This window comes from Castor canadensis, chromosome 19 (genome assembly GCF_047511655.1).
Source record: "Castor canadensis chromosome 19, mCasCan1.hap1v2, whole genome shotgun sequence".
Taxonomy (NCBI): Eukaryota; Metazoa; Chordata; class Mammalia; order Rodentia; family Castoridae; genus Castor; species Castor canadensis.
This window is the reverse complement of record NC_133404.1, coordinates 3,245,148-3,272,063: the sequence shown is the minus strand read 5'-3', so window position 1 is coordinate 3,272,063 and position 26,916 is coordinate 3,245,148. Positions and strand designations below refer to the sequence as shown.

The 26,916-nt window shown below is 37.3% G+C and overlaps 1 protein-coding gene across 11 annotated transcripts in view; it reads left to right on the top strand.

Moving 5' to 3' along the window:
* Positions 1 to 26,916, top strand: part of Myo9a (myosin IXA) — a 242,541-nt gene that overhangs the window by 19,291 nt on the left and 196,334 nt on the right. For all 11 annotated transcript variants that reach the window (XM_074061667.1, XM_074061666.1, XM_020181924.2 and 8 more), the window contains exon 2: positions 24,907 to 25,817. In XM_074061667.1, the coding sequence (XP_073917768.1) occupies positions 24,978 to 25,817 (840 nt within the window). In that variant the 5' untranslated portion in view covers positions 24,907 to 24,977. The remainder of the gene's footprint in view (positions 1 to 24,906; positions 25,818 to 26,916) is intronic.

Sequence of the window (26,916 nt, the reverse complement as noted above, 5' to 3'; positions counted from 1 at the left end):
TGGTGACATTGAGTAGGGACAGATAACCTTGCTCATATTAGTAGTTTATATGAATATCACTGTGCCATTTAATGATTAAATTTATATGATATTCCAAATTCTTAAGAAATATGTGCACTCTGTTCAGTATATTTTGCTTAAAAAGACCTGACATGCCCGACATGGTATATGTACGTGCCTATAGTCCAGTTACTTGGGAGGCTCAGACAGGAGGATCTCTTGAACCCAGGAAGTTAGGGACGTCTGGGCATCATAGTGAGACTCCATCTCCATAAAAGAAGTATGAAGTTAGAAATATGTTGTAGAAGTACTTTAATCCAGAGTATTTTCAAAGAAAAAAATTCTGATACTTGGAGCTAATTCCAGCTTACTGGAAAACTTAGGTTTTTAGAATGTTCAGAATAAAAATTCAGACTAGCTGAAATTTTACTAGTATGCTAATAAGTAATTTATGACTTGCTATCTTTCTGATTCTAATTGCCAGGCAATACAATAATGATTAACTTGCACTTTTATTTTATGTAACCATAGTCCTTTTGTTCATATATACTTAGTCTTTTTAAGTTATTTAACATTGTTATCTTACGTCTTAACCAGGTTGTTCAAAAGTTACTGGCACAAAATAGGTTTTTTTTCTTTTTGAGGTAGGGTCTCACCATGTAGCCCAGTCTGGCTTTCAACTGCTAGGATTATTGGTGTGTACCAGCTTACAATGGCCTCTTCTCTTTTTTTCCTTTCATGGTACAGGGGATTGAACCCAGGGCTTCTCATGTACTATGTAAGCACTTTACCACTTGAGCTATGGTAGACTCCCAGCCCTTATTCCATTTCACCCTCCCAAGTAGCTTGGATTACAGGTGTGAGTCACCACATTTTCTTGATCCATTCATCAGTAGGATACCTGGGCTGTTTCCATAACTTGGCTATTGTGAATTAAACATGAATGCTGCATTAAACATGGATGTGCGGGGTGTCGCTATTGTATTCTGACTTACATTCCTTTGGATATGTGCCCAGGAGTGGTATAGTAGTGTCATATGGTAGTTCTGTCTTTAGTTTTTATGGAACCTCCACACCGCATCCCATAGTGGTGGTACTAATTTACATTCCCACCGACAGTGTGGGGAGGGTTCCTTCCCCCCCACCACATCCTCACCAACATTTGTTGTTTGTGTGATTGATAGCCATTCTCACTAGAGTGAGGTGAAATCTCAATGTCATTTTAATTTGCTTTTCCTTCATGGTCAGGAATGGTGAGCATTTCTTCATGTATTTATTGGCCATTTGGACTTCTTGCTTTGAACATTGTTCAGTTCATTTGCCCATTTCTTCACTGGATTGTTGATTCTTTGGGTGTTTAGTTTTCTGAGTTCCCTATAAATTCTGGTCAGATTTAAGGATTTATCCCTGTCAGATGTATAGCTGACAAAAGATTTTCTCCCATTCTGTGGGCTGTCTCTTCAGTCTAGTGATGGTTTCCTTTGCTGAGCAGAAGCTTTTTAGTATCATGCGGTTCCATTTGTCAGTCCTTTCTCTTAATTGCTGAACTATTGGAGTTCTATTGAGGAAGTTATTGCCTATACTGATATATTCCAGTTTTTCCATTCTTTCCTATAGTAGTTTCAAAGTTTTAGGTCTTACATGATGATCTTAGATCTACTTTGAATTGATATTAGTACAGAGTGAAAAACTGGGATTTACTTTCAGTGTTCTACACATGGAAATCCAGTTTTCCCAGTAACTACATTGCCTTTCTTTCTCCATGTGTACGAATCCCTGGTGTCTCCTCTTCTTAAAAGTGCACCCGTCTTACTGTAGTAGGAGTCTACTTTTGTGACTTCATTAAACCGTAATTACTTCTTTAAAGGTCCTTTATCCAAATGCATTCACACTGGAGGTTAGGACTTCAACTTGTGAGTTTTGAGGGAACATTGTTCAGTGCATAACAATAGTAGTATAAATCCAAACAGAACAGAGTAGAAAGCAAATTTCCTCTGGAGAAAAGACATAGTGGAAAAGAATGTATGAAGGAAAGGGCAAGCATGGGATAGTTTTGATGGATTGGTACATTATCAGTTTATATCATAATAGCATGCCTCAGACAGTTTTTCTTGCATATTCTGAAATAAGGGATGCTGTTGAATGTTGTTTGATAACTTCCCTATTACAATATTCTTTAGGTATCAGACACTACAGTAGGTCTTTTTGTTTGTTTCTTAGGGCCTAAGAGTCAGCGGAGTAATGAAGGAGCTATGGAAATACCATCCTTTGTTGTCTTTGTAGTGATGGAATTATTGCCAAATTAAGAATCAGCAAATAACACTTGTTCCTTTCCTGCCCAATCACTATTGAGCGATTTAAAATTCCTTTTAAATATACAAATACTTGCAGGTAAAAATCTGCCTCCAATGTTAATTTAGGACAAGGCTGATAACCCTTAAGGGTTATATAAAACATTTTAAAATTCCTCTTCAAATACTTAAGCCTACATTTATAAAATGTCAGACGTAGTATAAAACCTTAGAATGTGCATCCAAGCTAAAAAAATTAATGTAGATATTCCTAACACAGATGAAAACATAGATACTCTTTCCTGCAACCTTTCATCCTATTTTGTTCAAAACAGTGTGGTTTCTGTACTATTCCCTTCTTAGTATTGGTCTTTTCAGTTTGGTACATATCTTTTTAGCTACTTACCTACACATTTCCATATTTTATATATATATAAAATATATATATATACATAAAATGAATATATATATACATATACACACATATGTACTTGAAGAAAGTACATCTTGGAGCTTTAAAAAATGTATTGTGTCCTTTTTTGTATTCATCATTCAAATAAAAGGTCTAAAGGACTACTGAGTGTTTCATTTTTAAAAATTAAGGTATGGAGAGCTTGTCTGGTATGTTTGAGGGCTTGGGTCCGATCCCCAGTGCTGCCACAAAAAAAAGCCCTAAGAGTTGGAATACACATACAGTAAAATGTTTACATTTTAGAGTGTACAGGTTGAAGACTTGGTAAAATATATTTTGAAATTTATTTTAAATTAATAGTTTATTTTTAAAAACTGTTTTAGGCTCACAGAAAAACAAAACAGTGGTCCATTTGTTTCAGGAGCAATATTGACATATTATTAATTGAATTCTATAGTTTATATTAGGGTTTTCTGTGGTAGCATTTCTGCCATTATAGTACCATACCAAGTAGTCTCACTGAACTGTACCCTTTGTATGGCGCTGTTTTTTGAAGGAGCTATTCCACTTTTGGCAGTTATAAATAAAGTGCTATAAGCATCCTTGTGCAGGTTTTTGTTTGGACTTAAGTTTTTGACTCATTTGGGTAACTACCTAGGAGTGAGATTGTAGGATTATGTGGTAAAAGTATGTTTAGTTTTGTAAGAAACTACCACACTGTTTTCCAAAGTAGCTGTGCTGTTTTGCGCTCCCACCAGCAATGAATGAGAGAATTCCTGTTGTTCCACATTCTCGCCAGCATTTGGTGGTGTCATTGTTTTGGATTTTTGCCATTCTAGTAGCTATGTGGTACTATCTCGTTGTTGTTTTAAGTTTTAACTCTCTAATGATGTATCATTTTGAGTGTCTTTTCTTGTGCTCATTTGCCCTCTTTGTAACCTTTGATGGGATGTTTTCAGATTTCCCTCCGTTTTGTCCATTTATTAAAATGGGATGTTTGTTTCCTTATTGTTGACTTTTAAGAGTTCTTTGTATATCTTGAGTATCATACATTATCATATATGTGTATTGGAAAGATTTTTGTCTCAGTCTGTGGTTGTGTTTTATCCTTTGAACGGTATCTTTTGCAGAGTAGAATTTTTTAATTTTAATGACGTACAGCTTCAATATATTGCTCATGGTTTGTTGCTTTTGGTGCTATATCAAAAAAGTTACCACTAAGCCTAAGATTACCTAGATTTCACCTGTGTTTTTATCTGCTGGGAATTTCATAGCTTTGTGTTTTATACAACAAAGTGGTTTTTTTGTTTCTTTGCCAAAACTAGGTTAACTATGTTCGTGTGGGTTTATTTCTGGGCTCTCTTCTCTGTTCCCTTGACCACTATTTTTCCAATACCAACTATATTGATTACAATAGCTTTATAGTGTCCTACATTGATTTTTTCTTTTAGTATTGTGTTAGCTGTTCTGGGTTTTTAAACTTTCATATAAATTGTATGTAGTAAGTTTGTCAATATCCAGAAAATAACTTTGCTGAGGATTTTTTTCTTCCCAGTACAGGAGATTGAACCCAGGGCCTTGTGCATGCCTGGCAGACACTTAACCATTGAGCTGCACATCTCCAGCCCTTTTGCTGAGGTTTTGATTGGGATTGTGTTGAATCTATAGATAGCTTGGGGAAATTTTGCGTTTTAATGATACCAGTTTTCCTGTGTATGATGTATGTATGTGTATATATATATATATATATATATATAATCTCTACATTAATTGAGCTAATCATTAATTTCTTTCAGAGAGCTTTATAGTTTCAGTTTAGAGGTTTTTAACATACTTTTTGATAAATTTATTGCTAAGTTCTTTTTTGAGTCTATTGTAAATGTTGCTTTTAAAATTTTACATTCTGTTGTTTATTGTAAATGTTGCTTTAAAAATTTCCCATCTGTTGCTTCATGTAGTATTTAAAAATGTACTTGTTTTGTGTATATTGACCTGAATCCTTAAATTTGCTGAATTTAGTTGTTTTACTTGTTTGTCTATTCTTTGGGTTGTCTTTATATAGACATGTAATCTGAGAATAAAGAGTTTTCTTTCTTCCAATTTTGATGCCTCCATTTCTTTTTCTTGCTTCTTGGCGCTGGCTTAACTTTGTTACAATACTGAATAGTGTTGATGAGAGTAGACATAGCTGTCTGGTTTCCAATATTTTCTGGTACTCATCATTCCTTCTTACATATTGAAATTTACATCTGCGATCATTTTCCTTCTGTCTGAATTCCTTTAGTATTTCTTGAATTGCGTGTCTGCCTGTGATGAATTTTCTTGGCTTTTGTCTGTCTGAAAATATATTTATTTTAACTTTCATATATACACGATAGTTTTGCAGGATTTAGAATTCCAGGTTGGAAGCTTTTTTTTCTTTCAATAATTTAAATGTGTTACCTATTGTCTTATCATCTGCTTTTTTTTTTTGTGATAAGTCAGCTGTTACTCTTGTTACATGAATGTAATGTGTCCTTTCTCTTTGAGAACTTTAAAGATTTTCTCAGGCTGGTGGAGTGGCTCAAGTCATAGAGCACCTGCCTAACAAGCATGAAGTCCTGAGTTCAAACTCTGGTACAACAACAAAAATTTTTTTTTGATTGCCAGCAGTTTGGTTGTGATGTGCTTGGGTACAGTTTACTTTTCTATTTATTTTGTTTTTGGTTTGCTGAGTTTATTTTTATTTTATTTTTAAAATTCTAGGTTTATATATAATCAGTTCTGGAAAAAGTCTGCCTTTCTCTTAAGGTTTTTCTGCTGCCCAGTTTTCTCTATCATTTTCTTTCTTGCCTCACAGGTCTCTGACTATGATCCTAATCTTTTTTCATTTACCTCTTTTATCTCTGTGCTTGAATTTGAATAATTTCTTTTGGTCTCTTTGAATTTATTATCTTTCCTGTATGTCTACTCTTAAGCCTATTTAGTGAAGTTTTCATTTCAAATACTAAAATTTTTAGTTGACTATTTCTGTTTGGCTCTTTCAGTTTCTCCTTCTTTCCCAAAACTATATCAAATCATTCTGTTTTTCAATTATTATATATGTTAGAGCTTATATATTTTATAAGATTTATTTTCAAAGTCTTTGAGTGCTCATCCCAATTTGAGTCATCTGTGGGTTTGTTTTGACTTTTTTCTCTTGTCTGTGGGTCACATTTTCATGATTCCTTGAGTATCCTGTAATTTTCTTTTTTGGTATGATTCTGCTGCTTAGAGCCATACCTCTGCTGCTTTGAGTCCCTTGTTTTTCTTATAATAGTGGGAGTGACTCTGCTATGACCTATGTTCTGACTGAAAGGAGAGCCCTTACTATTTTATTTTATTAGTTTCTTAATTTGTGCAGGTCCAAAGGTATTCTGTTAAGTCCTTAATAACATGAACAAATTTGCCGGTATGCTGAAATGACTTAACCTTTCCTCTCTCCTCATTTCCATTGAAGATGATAAAAACTATAGGAGGCATGGTTCCTTTTTCGTTATTATTGCAATAGCACAGCAATGCCTACTCATACCTCCTTCTCTATAACTTAATTTTTTTTTCTGTTTTTCAGCTTTTATGAGTAAAATGTAGGTGATGAAGATAAAGTTTTGTTTATACCTACTTTTATGCTATAAGGGCAGAGTGGAGTAGATGAAACAGAGACCATATGACCTATAAAGCCTAAAAGATTTACTGTGTGATCCCTTATAGAAAAATCTTGCTGACCCTGGCACTCAGTCACGATTAAATGCCAATGAATAATATTTTAAATTAAGTAACTTGCTTCAGCTCACATAACTACTTCTTTAGCTGTCTTTTCTAAATTTTGTGGAGAGTCTGTTAATTTTCTTAAACTTTGATACCAAATTCAGTTACTACTCTTCATTGGTGGCATTTTCTGTTGGTTTCTTTCTATTAGTAAGCACCTTGATTCTGTCAGTAAAAGTTGTCCATATAGGGGAAGATACTGCATACCTGTGCATTTTCTTCAGCTCTCCAGGGGCTTTTGCTGTGCAGTCATTGTCATAGTGAACCATTGTTCGTTCATCAGCTAATCCCAGCTATAGTATGTATTTGTTTCTAATCTGAATTTTTCCTTTGAGGTTTTTTGTTTGTTTTGTTTTGAGACAGTCTTACTATGTATATAGCCTAGGTTACTTATTTACTACAGCAGGAAGTATACTGAGATATAATGACTATTGCAAAATGTATTATTTGATTGTATTTGGGTGTTTTTTTGGTTCTATTTTGGTGGCACTGGGGTTTGAACTCAGGACTTCATGATTGCTAGGCGGGTACTCTACCACTTGACCACTCCATCAGCCCTCTGATTGTATTTTTTTTTTTTGTTCCATGGACTCTGATAATTGTTGTGTTGTTGGTTGAAATACGACCACCTTCTGCTTTATCCTTAATTGGAGCCATATAAATGATTTTTAAGTATCTGAGGCAAATGTTGCAGTGTATTGATCTTGGTATATATTTTTAGAGGTGAATATATTTAATGGAAGGTCATATTTGAAAGTGGTGAGCAATGGCTTAGCTTCATCTTGTGGGAACAAATGGTTTGTTATATCTTTACAGTGTCCTAAACATTTATATTATTAGAGGATGACACTGTAAGAATAGATTGCTAACCATGAATAGCTTTGTTTATTTATTTACTATGCTCAGAAAGTGCTCTACCCAAGCTGTATTCCCAGACTTATGAATGGTTTTAAAAGGAAAGAAAATATGTCTTCCTTTGGGAACATAAGAAAATATTCAGTAGTAGTAATAATAATGCTTGCCAGCACACACCTGCTGCTTATATTGTGTCACATGTTGTTATTAAGTTCTGTTTACATGTTAATCTACTTATCTCTCACACACATAAACACCAGGAAATTGAGGTAGATCTTCAGGTTTAACCAGCTAGTCATAAATATAAGAAATTGTCACAAATGATTTCCATGTTTTCAAATCCATAGGTTATTTCTCTGTTCTTACCATACTTTATTTGCTGAATATTGAAATACAGTATTTCTATATGTTTTACTCTGGATATTTCATCTAGAGTATGCTGTTTATCTTCTTTTTTTTGTGTATGGTACTGGGGTTTGAATTCAGGGACTCATGTTTGTTAGGCAGATGTTCTATGATTTGGGCCACATCTCCATCCTGTTTATCCTTTGTTCTTCAGTTTCTTCATTTGAAAGTTATGATAATAGTGGGCTGGTAGAGTGGCTGAAGTGGTAGAACACCTGCCTAGCAAGCGTAAGGGCCTGAGATCAAACTCTAGTACTGCCAAAAAGAAAAGAAAGTTATGATAATAGTGGTTACCTACCCAAAGTTGATCTAAGATTTAATGACTCAGTAGTTTGGCAAATAATAGGTACTTAAAGGGTTAACTCTTGTTACAATTATTACTGCTACTGCTAAACTACTATATGTTTGTTAAGTCACTATGCTCTGTTTCTGACTCCTTTTTCTTATCTGCTGGACCACTAAACATTGGCAGTCCCAGTGCTTGTTCCTTTTCTCTGTCTGTAGTCTCTGTATGTGAGTTCATCTAGTCTGATTGCTTAAAATATCTCCATTTCCTGATACTTATTAGATATGCATTATCCTCGTCCTTGTTCATTTCTGGAGTTGTGTATGTAATCGCGCACACCATATTTCCACTTGGATGTCATATATGAGTTCTACACTTACTATGGCCAAAGACATTAAGCCATAGTCCTCTTAACCAACATATCAGCATGAAGAAAAGAATGGAAAAAGCCTGATCCGCATCCAGTCTCCCTTTTAGTATTTACCTAGTTGCTTTCAGTCAAACAAACCTAGGTGTTGAGTTGTTCGCAGTCCGTCAGTGAGTACGGAATACATACCCATCCACACACTGCTTTTGGTCACCACTACTACCATTTTGTATAGCAACCATTATCTTCTTTTTTTGCACTACTAGGCAAGTGCTTTGCCACTGAGCTGTACCACCAGCCCTCAATTGTTATCTTTTGCCTGGATTGCAATAAGCCATTGGCTAGTCTCCCTATTTCTCTTCTTTCCTTCCTTTCTACCTTTTTTTTTGCGGGTGGGGGGGAGTTCTGAATATTGAACCCATAGCTAGGTAAGCACTGTACTACTGAGTTTTACTTCCAGTCCTAATCCATTATTTTTCAAGCAATTGCAGTATCTTTTAAAATGGTCAAAAAATCCCCTAGCATCTAAGAATAGAATACCAGCTGGATGCTGGTGGCACATGCCTGTAATCCTAGCTACTTAGGAGACAGAAATCAGGAGGACTGTAGTTTGAAGCCAGCCCTGGGCAAAATATCCAACACAAAAAAGGGCTGGCCATGTGGCTCAAGTGCTAGAGTGCCTGCCTAGCAAGTGTGAGGTCCTGAGTTCAAGCCCCAGTACCGCCAAGAAAAAAAAATTTAGAATACCAGACTTTAAGGTACTGTACGATCTGACCCCTTTCTCCCTTTGACCTCATCTCTCACCATTTTCCTCCTTGTATACCTGCCTTCACCCACACCAGCCTCCTTTCTGCTCCTCAACCATGCTAAGTTTGTGTTATTAATTTAGATATTTTGCAGCATCTACTTGTATTAGCTCAGACCATTTCTTCCAAGTCCTAGCATAATTCCCCTTACATGTCTTACAGGCCTCTCATCACTATCGAAACTTCACTGGGTACTGCTACTAACTAAAATAGCATCCTAAACTCAGTGTATAATGATAGGTGAACTGCTGCCCTCAGGCCAATCCGGCAGGTGGCTTGATCTGAGTGCTAAAAATGTGTTTCACATTTTTAAAGGGCTAAAAAACAGAACAAAAATCTCTACATAAGTGACAAGACTATATGGATTCGTCAAAGCATAAAATGTTTGCTATCTAGCCCTTTATACAAAAGCTTGTACTTGCTTAAAATTATTTTGTTCATTTGTTTCCTTGGTGTTTTTTTTTCCTCTTAGGGTGCTTGCTTGTTGAAGAATCTTAGAATGTTGATTGTCTTAATAAAGGAATTGAGCAACGATATTTAATAAAAAGGACATAATCACTGTTAAAAGGTCAGAAAGGCAAGCAGATAAAAAATGGTAATAGGTACAGAGACTAAAGAGTGTGTGGGACTTCCTCGAAAGTGGACAAGAAGTCTGTTAAAAAAATCTGCTGGGGATGTAGCTCAGTGGTTAAGTATTTGCCTAGCATGCACAAGGCTCTGGGTTCAATCCCAGTACCTTCCCCTCCCCTCCTGCCCCCAAATCTGCTCACATGACTCTGAAAACCCCTCAGAATATATATTGATGGTTCAAATCTTTTTTTTCTTCTGGTACTGGTGTCTGAACTCTCAGGGTCTCATGCTTGCTGGGCAGGTGCTCTACCATCTGAGCCACTCCTCCAAGTCCTCAAATCTTCAGTCTATAAACTATGCCTGTGAAATTAGAAGTGATTAACAGTGTGTACATCTGAAAACCCACTAAGTACTTGAAAAAGTCACATTATGGAAACATGTCCCACAGACAAAGTAGTTGAGTTGAAAGATATTCCTAGGCTATACTCCCAAATAGAGCTATGTTCTTATGCACAGCTTTAGTGGAAAATGATGCTGTATTAGTGTTTTGATGTGCAGTTGATAGTTATTGACTATATCAGTCTTGTCAATAAAACTCCCAAAATATCTAGACAATTGTGGAGGTTGTGTTACTGGAATCTTGTTTGTTTCTTTCTCAACAAACAAGCTACAGGAACTTTTGGTTGGAATCTTCGATTCTTGTGTCTCTGCAAGAATGCCAGACACAAATTGTAACAAAAGTAATAGCAATGTTTATTATGAGAAGTAGGATTTATTCCCTCCAGAGAGCCAGTAGTCTCAGAGGAAATTCCCCACCCCTGCAAACCTCTGGAATCATCTTCTTTATATTATTTTATGGGGGGACTTTATTTGAATCCCTCCTTTTTTACCTCTTAGGACATGTCCTCTCCAGTGATGGACATCTTCTTTATTATATAACAGAAATCATTCTGCACATGTAACCCATAACAAAAGCCAGTGGGTGGGGGGGAGAAAATCTGCAATTAACAACAAAAGATTAAAATGACATATTAACAGCCCAAAGGTAATTCTCGATCGCTTCATCTGGTTTGAGCTGAAGCCTGGGAGTGTGCTTTGGCAACCTTTACATTCTTTTTATAATTAGATAGGATGATATATGTAACTTATGTGTAGCTGATTGTTTTAACCTTCAAGATCAGTAAGTTGCTGGGCGCGTACTAAACCTTCCCATGAGTTTCCTTGACTCTGTGCTTATGTGTAACTGCAGCCTAACAAGTGGATCAGCCCCATAAGTGTCCTCTCCCTGTTTCTGATTCTTGTGATAAATCGAAACAAGACTTAAGTGAAGGGTGTCCTGAAATAAACTTAAGGGATTAAATTAATCAGTATGTAAATTAACTATGAAAAGCAGAGTCACTGTTTTGTTTTGCTTTGCTCCCATATTTACTCCTGGGTGTAAGTAATGTATTTTCTATTGTCTGTCATTATCTTTTATATTTGCCTCTCATTCTTCCAATTTTGGTGCTAGGGAATCCTGGCCTTGCTCATGCTAAGCCTGTGCTGTACTACTGAGCTATACCCTAGCTCTACTGTTTTCTTTCTTTCTTAATCAGCCTAAATGGTTTGTCACAAATTATATAATGTCTTATGAATCTCTCTCCCCTTTTTTTCCCTTTTGTTTCTCTCTTTTCCTCTGCCTCCTCTTCTCCCTCTCTTGGCAGGGTCTCACTATGTAGCCCAGTTTAGCCTGGAACTTGCTATGTAGCTGAGGCTGGCCTTGAACTTGTGATCTCCTTGCCTTAGCCTCCCGAGCACTGGGATTACAGGTTTGCACTACTTTGCCTGGTTTTTTGAGTCTCTTTTACCTGGGGATGTCTTATTGATTATGCTGATAGTGGGGATTGTGAAATACATAGAGCTCTTTGTAATTTAGTTTCACATACTTATTCAATAAATATTTTTTGGATTTTCTACTAGGTGCCCATGTGTAGCAGATAAAGGCAAGGAAATAATCTATCCTCAACAAGCCTGTAAGTCAGTAGGGGAGACCACCAGCTATGCACCAAGCACTTAGGCATTCATTTTTGGGTTCAGCGACAAGGCTGAGTTCAAGCATCACTACTGAAAAGGCCCTGCCTTCCTTAGGGCCCCAGGGTACCTTCTACTTTCCCCTTGTTGTTTTTCAGTTTCCATATAAGGGGAGATCTAATGTTGAGTTTATTTTTTGGGGGAGGAGGCGGGGGGGTCAGAAGACTATCTTTGGTATATAAGAACTTATGTCTTCATAAATGAACTATGATGTATACTTTATTAACTAAAATATAAGGCAGTTTGTGAAAGGCAAAGTACTATAGTGGTTAAGAACCCAGATTCTAAGGCTTGACCTTTGAGGTCCAAATGTTGCCTCTGCCATTTACTGATCTGTTATCTTAGGCATCTATGTGCTGTAATTTCTTTCTTCAGGGTATAGGACCTGAGTTCAAACCCCAGTATTGCCTCCCCCTCCCCGAAAAAAAAAAGTTTGTACTAGGTTCATGAAAGTATTCTTATATGATCTTTTCTAGAGTGTTAGTTTATTTTTTTTTCCTGGTCAGTATGATCTTTTCTAGAGTGTTAGTTTATTTTTTTTCCTGGTCAGTAAGAGTAAATTATTATTATTATTTTTTTTGGCAACACTGGGGTTTGAACTCAGGGCATCATGCTTGCTAAACAGGTCCTCCACCACTTGAGCCATTCCACCAGCCCTTTTTTGTGTTGGATATTTTTGAGATAGTGGTTCTCAAACTATTTGCCTAGTCTGGCTTCAAACCATGATCCTCTTGACCTCTGCCTCCTGAGTAGTTAGGATTATAGGTGTGAGCCACTGGTACCTTGTCAAAAGTAGTATTTGTCTGCATATTTTTCTAGACATCCAGTTAGTCTGGTGCCATTGATTTTTATTTTTTATTATTTTTATGTATTATTATTTTTTCTTTTATTCATATGTGCATACAATGTTTGGGTCATTTCTCCCTGCTTCCCCCCACCCCTGATTTTTATTTTTTAAAACACTTTCCTTTCCTCATGCTGAAATGCTGTGATTTCTTTAAGTTAGGCCATTATGGGGATCTGTTTCTAGGATCTTTGTCTTTCTTAGCACCAAGTACTACACTGTCTCACTTGTAGCTTTATACTAAGTCTTCATTTTGGTAGTGGAAGAACTCCAGTTTTGTGTTTTTATTATTCTCTTGGCTATTCTAGGTAGGTGCTCAACCGCTTGAGCCACTTCACCAGTCCTTGGTTATTCTAGATCCAGTAAATTTCCTGTATGTGTTGAGAATCAGCTTATTAATAAGTTCCCCAAAGCCTACTAGAATTTTTTTTGGGGATTGTACCAAATCTATAGATCAGTTTGGGGGAGAATTGACTTTTTTTGGTAGTGTACTGGGTTTTGAACTCAGGGCTTGCACTTGCTAGGCAAGTTCTCAACCACTTGAGTCATGCTGTCAGCCCTTTTTGCTTTAGTTATTTTTTGAGTAGGGTCTTGTGTTTATGCCCAGTTGGCCTGGATCACAATCCTTCTGTTTATACTTCCCACAGCAGGAATGATTGGTGTTGTGTCACCATGCCCTGCTTTTTATTGGTTGAGATCCCGGGGAATTGGGGGAGATATCTCGTTTTTTGCCCAGGCTGGCCTCTAATAGAGATCCTCCTGATCTTTGTCGCCTGAGTGTGTATATGTATGTATGTTTGTATGTATGTATGTATGTGTGTGTGTGTATATATATATATATATGTATATATGAAACATATATTTCATTTCTAATAATTTCTTGTTCCTTTACTAAGGTTATAGAAACTCCATCATTTATCAGTTTAAAGATAGCTGCATGAAATGGCCAGCAGGTAACCTTCATTTCTAAACTCTACTCTTCCATCTGTATTGTGAGGCACTCTTACTGAATCAGCATCATTGATTACCTCCTTAGGAAGGGACTTTGATTACTTGCTCATTTGTAAAGACAGACATACTGAACTTTTATTGTTGAAAACAGCTCTTGCAGGAAGTCAAGTAAAGCAGTGTATACACATTATATATAAAAATAGACAAGAAAGTCATTAAGAAAAAGGAAAAAAATTATAGTGAAGTTTAATAAAATGGTTACCTTAAGTAAGATTGCTAAAGTGCATTGATAAATGTGTATGTGAATTTATTCCTTCAACAAATATATTTTTGAGCTGTGGACCCATAATGAAAAAGATGAAGACTTTTGCCTTTTAGTACGAATGTTAGGCAATAAATAATCAGTCCTCCAATAAATAATATAATTTTAGGTAGTGCATCAAATTCTGTGATTATAAAAATACATTAGGCTGGGGGAAGAGCGTGATGGGAGTAGGGATAGAGGGTTATTTTAGAAAAGAAAGTGCTTCTCTGAGGAGTTGGCATTTGAACAGAGTTCTCAGTGATATGAAAGAAGATCCAGTCAGAGCAGGAAGGAAGTGAGAAAGTTCTGAAGCAGGAATGAGCTTCAAAATGAAAAAAGATCAGTGAGTGAGGTTGGATTGAAGTGAGAGGGTGAGATCATGTAGGCCCTTTTAGGTCACAGTGAGAGAATTGTTTAATTGTGCTAAAGAAGGCATTTGAAAGTTTTGAAGTGACATGATTGATTGACCTTTAAAAAGAGTGACTCTGCTGTGTGGGAAATAGTCTGTAGTGAGCCATGATAAAAAAGCAAAGACACCACACTCTGACTAATTCTAGTGAGAACATAGAGGGCTTGAATTAGGTGGTAGAGACTCACCCTCCTTCCATCCTGTAGACTCTGTATTCCTTAGGGCCTTAAGAGCTTTTCCGGGGATTTTCTCCATTCTTTCAGCAGACTAGGAAAGGCAGGGCCTTTTATTAACTCAGGTTGGAGGGAATGTGTATCACTTCTGCCCCGATACCTGTTGCCTAAGACTTGGTCACCATATGCCACATGCAAGGAAAGTTGGGAAATAAAGTGTAGCTATGTGCCTAGGAAGAAGAGGAAATTGGTTTATAAAAAGAGTGTGGGGCTTTTGAAAAAAATATCACTACTAATCCCATGGTTTGCAGTTTAAAAGCCCAGATTTGGGGCTGGGAAGGTAGTTCAGTGGTAGAGCCCTTGTCTGTCATCTGCAAGGCTCTGAGTTACAGTGCCAGCAGCCTTCCCATCCAGATGTTTGTATGTCTCAGTAAATCACATGTATGCTTACACAGGTGAATATATGTTGTGGTATTGATGAGACATCTTAATTGTAATACTAAAGAAGAAGTGTGACTATTGGGCCTTGAGCACACTTCCTCATAGTTACGTATCCAAAATAAACTTGAAATGTTCACCAGGTCTCTCCCTATGATATTTATAGCTGTAGGCAAGTCAGTCATGTTTTCTTAAATGGATCTTGCCTTGCTAGGACAGTGTTTTTCTTTTCTATATGTACTGATAAAGTCTTTTCTTTGAGTTACTCTTTTCACCAGTAAAGTTAGATTTTCATTTTTTAAAGGTTACATTTTTCCCAGTTTAATCCTTCTCTTCTACTGATTAATACTGTGTGATTCTGTTCACTGGCTTTCATCATCTCTATGATAAAGCAAGTATAAAGAGAAAGGATACTTTCTTTTCCTTGGACGATAACCCTGAGAAGTTGACCAAAAAGCAAAGGCAGTATTAATATATTTCTTGACAATTAAACTTTACTAACACAGCCACAGAACACTGCACTAAAAATCTTTAAAAATTTTTTTCACTGAACTTCTAATTTGAAGGAAACTCTGTATCCCCTGTTTTCTTTTTTTCACCACACTTTCCTCTATAATTAGTCTCTCCTAAGTCAGTCCAGTGAGTAACATCAGAAGCTGGTCTGTTCTGAACCACACCCTACTGGCCACAGCAACTGTCTTGCCACATTGTTTCCCACAGTTAGCATGTACTTTTGAAGTGACTGTGTTTGGGATAGGGAGTAAACAGTGCAAAGAGAATTTTCTTTTCTTTTTTCTGTTTTTCACTTTGAGAGAGGGTCTCAGAGCCCAGGTGACCTCAAACTCTTTATCCTTCTGAGTGCTGGAATTATAGGCATGTGCCAACATACCCAATTTGAATAATTTTCCTTATAATAGATATATCTGATTGTTAAATGCCAGTAATGGGTTTAAATCCCTCCATCCCCCACCCCAGCCCCATCCCTGCAGCACTGGCGCCCCTCTGCTTGAGCCAAGCCTCCAACCCAGGCTTAATTCTTCATTTGCATTGTTTTATTCTTCCAAATAATCAGTTATTTCCACATATTTTTTGAGTAATGTTTCTTCCATGTTGACTGAAGTACCATCTTTATTGTAAGGTGAATTCTCATAGGTTTGTTTGGTTTTCTTTTAATCTGTAGGTTTTAATTTTAATTTTCTGATTTGAAAGGTAGCTTATTCTGTCTCAGAAAATTGCTGTTTAATTGAAATGAGGCAATATATGTTAAGTTTATTTTTGGTGAAAATTATAAAAGGAAAAGTTGAAGATTTCCCTAAAGCTCAGTAGTTTTAATTTTTATCCATTATATATATATATATATATATGTATATATATATAAACTTTCAACTTTCTCAGTTGAAATCTATGAACTGTGTTTTCTTTCATCACCATTTGGCTTCTACTCACCTTGGTTTTACTATAGCTAAAACATGTGCTCCTGTATCTCATCCATTTTCTTTCTTTTTTTAAAAAATTCTTTGCGTGAAAGAAATAGTCTTCTTCCTCCCTTCCCCCTCCCCCTTCCAGGTAGTCTTGGTTACCAAAGAATGTTGGTTCATCAATGAGAGCTTCTTTTTCTTCAGTTTTCAATTTTTGCTTTTCTACTTGACTCTTATTTATAATCATAGTGTTGTTCCCAAGTCTTCTGAGTAGTAAACATTTCATTCACACTGTTCTCCTTTGTAGCAAATTTGATCAGCATTCCCTAGTCTGTTAATTTACCCCACTCAGGCAGGGTCTTAACTATTAGCCCAGATTGGTCTGGAACTTGTGATACTCCTGCCTCAGCCTCCCAAGTGCTGGGATTACAGGCATGAACCACCACACCTGGATCCTTCTGTTTCCTAGTCTTTTTCTATTTTCTACCTCTCTTCAATGCTGCCAGTGATATCCAGAGACTTTTGTCTCGGGCCTGAACCTAGAACCATAGTATGTAAGGGCTAATGGGACTTAGGAAATATTAACTCAGTCTCTCTCCCCCATTCTTTGCTTGATATTTTGATTGCACCAACTTTCTTTTGGTTAGTATTTGCATGAGGTATAGTCTCCCTTAAAAAAAAAGTTTGGATTTTCTGTTGTGGTACAGATAAGTGTCTTTTGATAGCGCGCTATACTTCGATTTAAAATTTGGTCTGACAATCTTTGTCTTTTAACTGGAGGAGTATTTACATGTGTACAATTATAGATACATTTCTCCACTGTCCTGTCTGCTCTAACTCCTTCCTCTTTCTTGCCTTCTTTTGAATTGATTAGTTTTTATTTCACTTTTTTCAGTGTATTAGTTGTAAGGTTGTACTTTATTTCCTGTTTTTTTAGTGGCTACTCTGGAACAGGGGTTGGCAGACTTTTTCTATAAAGGGCCATACAGTAAAAATTACTGGCTTTTTGGACCATAGGGTCTTTGTCACAGCTACTCAGTTCTACCATTGTAGTACAGCAAATCATCTGTAGATAATAGGTAAAGGGATGAATTATAAATAGAAGAATGGATGAAGTCATCCAGATGGAAGAACACTGGGTTGAGGCCAGTGTGTTTTTACTTAAGTATTTTTGGAGAGTACTTCAGTGGGAAAGAGCTATTAAGTCAGAGACAGTGTCTTCTGAGGATTACAGACTAGCAGCTATCAATCTACTATACTGTTTATATGAATGGCAGGTATTTTCAGTAGACTTTATACATTTTCCTTAATGTCTGTGATTCTTCTTAAAAATCCTATTGGTTTTATCCACATATTAAAATAAATCTTTTACTTTAAAGATTGTTTTTCACTAATTTCTGTTTGATTTCTCTTTTACTAAAAAATAACTGGATGTCTTCTGGTCCTGGCAGCTTGTCAACTAAATGTCCCTTGTCACCTTCTGGGTTTGGGATGAGGATGGGAGCCTCAAATAGAGATCTCTATCTATGGGGGACCCTTAGGTAGGCCTCTGTGAGAAGGCCCTGACTGCCGTTCTCCCCTCCCCCGGCACCACACACCCCAATGCCCCTTTCTAGCTTGATCAGTCATCACCCTTTTCCCCTAACAGCAGTTAGGTTTCTTCAGAGGGGAAATGAGACAGAAGGAAAGGCTTCTGGAAACCTCCATTATGACCTCCCTGTAACATTAAAGTGTGAAAAGAAGGAAAGGCAGGATGGACTATGTGAGGATCAGGACTGGCCAATCAGAACATTACAGGAACAGCCAACCAGAATGCTGCTTTCTGTAACCTAATTAGCATAATGATTGAACAACTGTGGAGAGAACTATCCCTGGAGAGAATGGATAAATACCTCAGATCACATCATTTCTTAGGTGCTCTCTCCTGGGACCCACCCTCCAACTCTGGGGGCTCTGCTCTCCCACTTTACACTCTTCTATCTCAGTAAACTCTCTAGCTTTAAACTTTTTTGAAAAAGAGCTACGTCAGAGCCTGGTGTGGTGGTTTACAACTAATCTCAGCACTTGGTAAGCTGAGGTCACAAGTTTGAGGCCAGTCTGGGGTATGCATAGTGAGATGCTATCTCCAAAAAAAATAGAGTAAGCCTGTCATGAAGATTACAAGAAAAACAATTGTCTTGGGAAGGCAGTTTCATGAGCAAGAAGTCAAATATTATTGTGTGCTAAGATGAAGATTAAAGAGTTAAAGGATGTAGCTTAGTGGTAGAGTGCTAGCATGCATGAGACCCTCAGTTCAAGCCAAGTGCCACCGAAAAAAAAAAAAAAACAAAAAAAAACCAGATTAAGGAAAGGTTTTGGATTTGGCAGCCCAGGTACTTGGTGAGTGTTTGGAAGTGCATTGTCGGTAATTTGCTATGTGGGAAGATGGTGAAGGAGATGAGAGTGGAATCCAAAATACGTGGGAGTACAGTGATTTCGAATACCTAGATGTCTAAAAAGTTCACCAGGTGATTTTAGTAAATGCTCATGCTTGGGAATTACAGGTTTTTAAAGCAGTGTAACAAGGACCGGCTTGCTATTAAGATGGGTTTGTGAGTTACATTTTTAGGTAAACTTTTCTTTCAAACATAAAGTAATGACTGATAAAACAGCAAAAACTCCAAATTGATGTTGGCACTTAAAAAACAGGTCTACGTTTTTACGTTTCAGGAAAGGAGAAGAACACTATTGAGTGTGTGTGTGTGTGTGGAGGGGTGGCCTACTGCTAGGAGCCTGCAGGTGAAGCACCGACGGACGGAGTTTTTGGCTGGAGGTTATGGAGAGGTATAGTTGGAGTAGGGCTCATTGTTTTAAATCATGGCTAGGGTGGCACACCTGTGTTGGGAAGGAAGGTTCTGAGTGTAGTTGTAGGGCTACCATATCATATACAACCTGGTGATCAAATTACAGTCATTGAGGGCATCTCGTGGAGGACAGAGGACATAGCTTCCCTGCCTGCAGTGAGTAGTTTTCCTCCTGATGGCTCCAGAGACTCAGTAGAACATGCTAACTCAGGATATTTCTACTGTAATCAGAAAGTAGTCTCCTGATTTGACTGCAGGAAGAAAAATGCTTGAGATAACTGTGGAAACTGACCAGTGATTACTACACATTAAAATCGTTAATTTTAAAGGCACATGTGGTAGTGTCATTATTTTGAACAGGGTCTTGTAAATTTATGAAAAAAAGTCACATTACTCACGTGCAATGCTACACTGTCATGTTTGTGAAGCCATCTAGAGCTAAGGAAGATGCAAAGTACAGTCACTAACCAGAAGAGCAGTTCAGTCTGCATAACATTAAAATATTGATCTCAAAATATTAAATATTTAACATGTTCAAAGAGACGAGTGAGGATATAATGGCCTTTAAAACATTATGAAATTTAAGTAAGTATAGAAAACATCAGGGGGATATGAAAATGAGAAAGTTCAGAAGTGAATTATAGTTATTTTAATTAAAACAACAACAACAACAACAACATAGTGTTCATGAATGGGAAGAGTCAAAAAGATGTCAGTTCTTTCCAGTATTTGTAAAGTCAATGAGGGTCAAAATACCAAAAGGGTTTTTCATGGTAGTTGATAAGCTGATGTTAAAATTCTTATGGCAGAGTAAATAGTTAAAGAAGAACAAATTGTGGTGATAGGCCCTTCACACATCAGAATTTATCACAGAAGTGTGGTAATTAAGGTAGGCTCAGGGATGGACAAATAGACCAGTGGGATAGAATGCCAAACCCAGAACCTGTTGATAACTGCCTGGAATTGGCTACATGAAAAGGTGTCTTTAAAAACCAGTGGGTAAGCCAGTTGTAGCAGTTCATGCCAGTAATTCCAGCTACTTGGGAGGCAGAAATAGGAGGATTGTGGTTCCAGCTGGGCTTGGGGTTGGGGGGGAGGGACACTAGTGAGACACTTTCTCAGCAATCAAAAAGATGGGTGTGGTATTGTGTGCCGTTACCCAGCTACACAGAAAGCTTAAGATGAAGGATGGAGGTCCATGCCTGCCAGGCAGGCAAAGCCAGGTAAGAATACAAGACCCTATTTCAAAAATAACCAAGGCAAACAGGGCTGGGGGCATGGCTCCAGTGGTAATACACCTGCCTAGTAACTAGCAAACATGAGACCCTGAGTTCAAAACCCAGTACCACCAAAAAGAGAAAAATCAGTGGGGAGAGACTCGTAAATGAGGTGCTGCTGGTTCCCATTGTTGACCTGAGTTGGGGTGAAAAAGCACCCTGAAAATAAATTCTGTGTGTATTAAAAACTCCAAACCAACAACAGAAACAAAAAACACAGCCTTTTAGAAGGAAATGTTGGATAACTTTATGTCTACAGGATAAGGAGGATGTTAAAAAATATCCAAAAAGTAGTAGCATGTAAGCTTTACAGCTTCAAGTCTCAACTTTATCACATTCTAGTTGAGTTTGGACAAGTTAGGTAATTTTCCTGCATTTGTTTTCTTGTTTGTAAAGTGAGGATGCCAATGATAAAAGCAACTATCAGGGAGGAATTGTGAAGACTAGATGAGACAATTCATGTGAAGTTCTTACAAAACAACTTAGAAAAAAGTGTGCGTTATGTGTTAACTACAGCTGCTGCTGATACTGCTTGCTGAAAGAAAATCAGACCAGAAGTGAGGTGCACGCCTGTAATCTCTGCTAATCAGAAGGTGGAGGGAGGAAGCTCACAGGTTGAGGACAACTGAGGCAACCTAGCAAGATCTTGTTAACAACAACAAAAACAGGGTCTCACTCAGTTGTACAGTGCTTACCTAGCATGCTGAAGGTCCTACTTTGAATCTCCAGCATTTCACGGAAAAACAAAACAAAACAAAACAAAACAAAAACAAAGCATAAACTGTAAAGGATCAATAAATTTGACTGTTAAAAAATTTCTCTATATCAAAGGGCAGTGTAAATAAAATAAGTTACTTGGTTGGTAGGAAGTATTTCCTACATGTACATTGTTGATATATAAAAAACTCACCCAAACTGATAAGGAAAGGTTAGCTTTTACCAGGTGCAGTGGTCCACATCTGTAATCCCGGCTACTCAGGATCATGGTTTGAAGCAAGTATGGGCAAAAATTTATCATGAGCCCATCTCAACCAATAACCTGGGCCTGGTAGTGTGTGCTTGGCATCCTGGCTGTGCAAGAGACGTAAATATGAGGATCGTGGTCCAGGCTGGCCGAGGCAAGAAACAAAACAAAAACCAGAAGCCCCTATTCAACATATAACTAAAGCTAAAAGGTCAGGAAGCGTGGCTCAAGTGGTAGAGCTCCTGCCTAGCAAGCCCAAGACCCTGAGTTCAAACCCCAGTACTGCTAAAAAAAACAAAGGGACAGCTCATAAAAAAAAGGGGAGAAGTGAATGAGTAACGTGGCCCAATGGCAGATGAGAAGATTAGAGGTGCCCATTGTTGTTAATAATCACGGAGATGCAAAATAAAGTCTAAATAAGTTTTGTGTACTCAGGTCTGACAATGCCAGTGTTTGCTAAGGAGGCAGAAAAATCTGAATTTTCCTACACTTGTGAAAGTCAATTGAAATGATTATTTTGTAATATCTGGTGAAGCTGAAGGTAAAACACCCAGCAGTTTCACTCCTGTGTATACAGCCCAGAGAAATTCTAGCAAAGACGATGTGAGGAGACAGGCAGAAGAATTGCCTTACTGTTTTTGTAGAGTAGTGTTGGAAATACCCCTACTGTTCACTAGAAGGATGGTGGGTGCAGTGGAATATCAGCATGCATAAATACAAAAGGCAATGTTGATTTAAAGTGAGAGGCAAATTATTAAGTGTAGTGTGATACCATTTCTTAAGAAAATCAATATTGACTATAATTTATGGAGAGTCAATACAGCTATAAGAACGTGTGGGAGTAATACCAGACACTGCACAGAGAAGGTGCTTTAGCTGTGTCTTTAATATTTTATTTGTTTATCAAATGATCTTGAATAAGTATAGCAGTTTTCAAAGTTGTTGAATTTGAGCAGTAAATATGTTCCATAATCTGTGTTTGGAAGATCATCCAGGATAAAGGAAAGAAAGTGTCTTGACTAGAGAACTTTGACAAATAGGTAGTAGTATGAGATGGAAGTAACTGAAGGTATTCTTCATGTTTCTATTGAAAAAAATTTTATTAGTGCATATTAGTTGTAAAAATAATGGTTTCCATTATGACATTTTTATACAGGTATATAATGTACTTTGATCATGTGCACCTCCCCTTATCACTCTCTGATTTCCTCTCCCTCCTTTGACTGATTCCCTTCTTCCCAAAATTGTCTCCCTTCTACTTTTATTCTTTTTTTTTTTTCTTAAAGTTCTAGATTGCACACATGAGAGAAAGCATGTGATATATGTTTTTCTGTGTCTGGTTTATTTTAACATGATGATCTCTAGTTCCATCTGTTTTTCTGAAAATGACATAATTTTATTCTTCTTTATGGTTGAATAAAACTCCATTGTGTATACATACCTTATTTTCTTTATCCACTCATTCATTGATAGGCGCCAAGGCTGATTCCATAACCTTGGCTAGCATGAGCAGTGCCACGATACTGTATGTTGACTTTGATTGGTTTGGGTATGTACCCAGGAGTGGTATGGCAGGTAGGACAGGATCATGTAGTAGTGAGGAACCTCCATACTTAACGCCCTGGTAACTGTATCATTCATACTCCCTCCAACAGTGCACAAGGGTGTCTTCCATCTGCTAGTGTCCTGATCAGCCTTTGTTTTTGTTTCCATTTCTTTTCTTTTTGTAGTACTTGGGATTTGAATTCAGGGTATTGTTCTTGCTCAGCTGGTAGGGGCTATATCACTTGAGCCATGTCCCCAGTCTTTTCTGCTTTAGTTATTTTTTGAATAGGGTTTTAAGTTTTTGCCTGGGCTAGCCTGGACTGTGATCCTCCTATTTACTACTTCCTGCCTAGCTGGGATGACAGGAGGCACCACTACACCAAGCTTTCTTGGTTGAGATGGGGATCTTGAGAACTTTTTGCCCTTCCTGGTCTTGAACCTTGATCTCGAAGAGCTCTTCCTCCTGAGTAGCTGGGATTTCAGGTGTGAGCTACCACACCCCACCTCGTTTGTTTTCTTATTGATAGCCATTCTGACTGGTGTGAGATAGAATCTGACTGTAGTTTTGATTTACATTTCCCTGATGGCTAACGGTGTTGAAAAATTTTTTTCATGTATTTGTTGGCCGTTTGTACTTGTTCTTTTCAGAACTGTGTGCTCAGTTAATTTGCCCATTTGTTGATTAGATTATTTGTTCTTTTAGTGTTTTAAGTTTTTTTGTTCTTTATATATTCTGCATATTAATCATTTCAGATGAACAGATGATAAAAATTTCTCCCATTCTGTAGATTGTTCTTCACTCTGATAATTGTTTTCCTTTTCTGTATAGAAACTTTTTAATTTGATGCAATTCCATTTGTCAGATCTTTACTGCTTGAGCCACACCTCCAGTCCAGTTTTGCTGTGGTTATTTTGGAGATTGGTTCTTCTGAACTATTTGCCCAGGCTGGCTTCAAACCTCAATCCTTCTGATTCCAAGTAGCTAAGATTGCAGGCATGAGCCACTGGCCCCGCTCTGATTTTTTTTAAATGTTGCTTACTCATCCCTATAAACTTCCCTCTTAGAACTGCCTTTGCTATATCTCAAAGCTTCTGGCAAGTTGTTTTTTTACTTTCATTCGGTTGTATAAATTTAGAATTTCCACAATAACCCACTTATCATTCCAAAGTATATTGTTCAGTCTCCATATGTGTGTATCTTCTGTAGTTTTTCTTGCTGCTGATTGCTAATTTTATTCCATTGTGATCTGATAAGATATAAGGAATCTCCTCCAACTTTTTATTTTTGTATTTGTTAGAACTTTCTTTATGGTGTAAAATATGCTATATTTGGAGAACCTTCATGGACTACTAAGAAGAATGTATTTCCTTGCTGTTGGTTGGAATGTTGTGTAGACGTCTGTTAAGCCCATTTGATCTATTGTGCAGTTAAACTCTGAAGCTCCTTTGTTGATTTTTTTGGTCTGGATGATAGTGGGGTATTTCAGGGTGATGAGCTTTGTATAATTATTGTGTTCTTTAATCCAGTCTTCAGTCAGGTTCTTCAAGGATAGAGAAAGAAGTTAGCTCTGATCTTCAAGTACCTTAGAAACATTTGAAGTAGAAGGGAAAAATAATTTCCCTTTGTACTCTTCGGATTATTTTTGATACAACAAAACATGAAAAATATATTTTTTGGCTACTTATTATTTTAGAAAGTGTCTTGATTTGGACAGTAATACTTAATATCATGTGGTCTTAATGACTATTTTCAGAACTTGTGCATATACAAAGTGTTGGGGTTTTTTGTTCTCAAATATATATTCAACATGTTCATTAAGGCTTTCTTTTTGAGCATCAGAAAGTAATGTGTAATATGTCTTCTAAATACTTCATATTTTTTGTGTTTTTAGTTCTTTTGCCAAGAAGATGGTTTGTGCACTCTTGAACACACACTATCCATGCTGATGGGACAGGATCCAATATGAATATAAGTGATGGAGGAAGACGACGCTTTGAGGATAGTGAGCATACATTGCGTGTATATCCTGGGACCATTGCGGAAGGGACAATCTACTGTCCAATTCCTGCCAGGAAAAACTCCACAGCTGCGGAGGTGATTGACTCTCTTATAAACAAACTCCATCTAGACAAAACAAAGTGTTACGTCTTAGCAGAGGTGAAGGAATTTGGTGGAGAAGAATGGATCCTCAATCCAACAGACTGTCCGGTCCAGCGCATGATGCTGTGGCCCCGAATGGCTCTGGAAAATCGCTTGAGTGGTGAGGATTACCGCTTTCTCCTGAGGGAGAAGAACCTCGATGGCTCCATCCATTATGGCAGCCTGCAGTCATGGCTGCGGGTGACCGAAGAGCGCCGCAGAATGCAGGAGCGGGGCTTTCTCCCTCAGCCCCCACAGAAAGATTTTGATGACTTGTGTAGCCTGCCTGATTTGAATGAGAAAACTCTCTTAGAAAACCTACGAAGTCGCTTTAAGCATGAAAAAATTTATACCTATGTTGGCAGTATTCTAATAGTTATTAACCCATTCAAATTTCTTCCTATTTATAACCCCAAATATGTCAAAATGTATGATAACCACCAACTAGGAAAACTTGAGCCCCACATATATGCTGTGGCTGATGTAGCATATCATGCTATGCTTCAGCGCAAAAAGAACCAGTGCATCGTGATCTCAGGAGAGAGTGGTTCTGGGAAGACCCAAAGCACAAACTTCCTTATTCACCACCTGACCGCCCTAAGCCAGAAAGGATTTGCCAGCGGAGTGGAGCAGATTATTCTTGGAGCCGGACCAGTACTTGAGGTCAGTGTTTAAAAATAGATTTTTTTAATTTCCAAACATACCTTTAAAAATACTTGGTAGGTGTGAGAAGATGAAACAAAACTACACAGATGTATACGTGTCATTTTTGATTGCTCAGAGAGATTGGAGGATGGCAAAGCAGAAAAGATAGTATGTGTACTAAAAGTTATAATTGTTTTAAAAGTTTCTTTGGGTCACTAGTGATGGAAAGTGAGAGGTGACTGGAATCATTGATTCACTGAGAAAGGTAGAAAGTAGGGGCAGGAGTCCTGTTTGTAATTGGGTTGTGAAGTAGATATTTGGGGAAAATGTTCTTCCTGATATATTTGCTTCTCTGCAGCCTTAACATCTGCCTGGCATTGAAACTCTTGACGGTTTTACATGTGAAAAATGAATAGACATGGATGTGGGATATTTAAGAAATAATATTGTGAAATGTAAAAAGGAAAGGCAGTACAGAAAGATAAATAGTGTACCATCTCACTTCAGTGTGAAATCTGCAAATGTCAAATGCAGAGATGGAGAGTAAAGTATTGTTCCCAAAGGCTACAGGCTGTGGGGACGGAGAGATACTGATTAAAAAGACAGAACTTCTGTGAGACAAGATGACTAAGGTGAAGAGATCTATTTATGTTATGGTGCCAACAGTTAATAGCGCCATGTTGTATACTTAAATTCTGAGAGTAATTTAAAGTGATCTTATCATAAAGAAATGATAAGTGTGTGAGAAAGTGCGTATATTGAATAGCTTGATTTAGCCATTACAGAATATATAGATGCATAGAAACATCATGTTGTACACCATAAATATATATAATATCCCCTTGTCATTTAGAAAAGGAAAGAGAATATAATTTTTGTTGTAGAGCTGGAAAGAAGAGGTAATAATACTTTATTTACTTTTTTTTTTTTTGGTGGTACTGGGGTTTGATCTCAGGGTCTCACACTGGTTAGGCAAGTGCTCTACCACTTAGATCATGCCCTCAGCCTGTTTTAAAAAGAGATTTTAATAAGTGTAATTCATATATAGTACACTGCACGTTTAAAGTGCACAAAATACATTTTGATATATGTGTACACCTGTGGAACCATCTCCCAC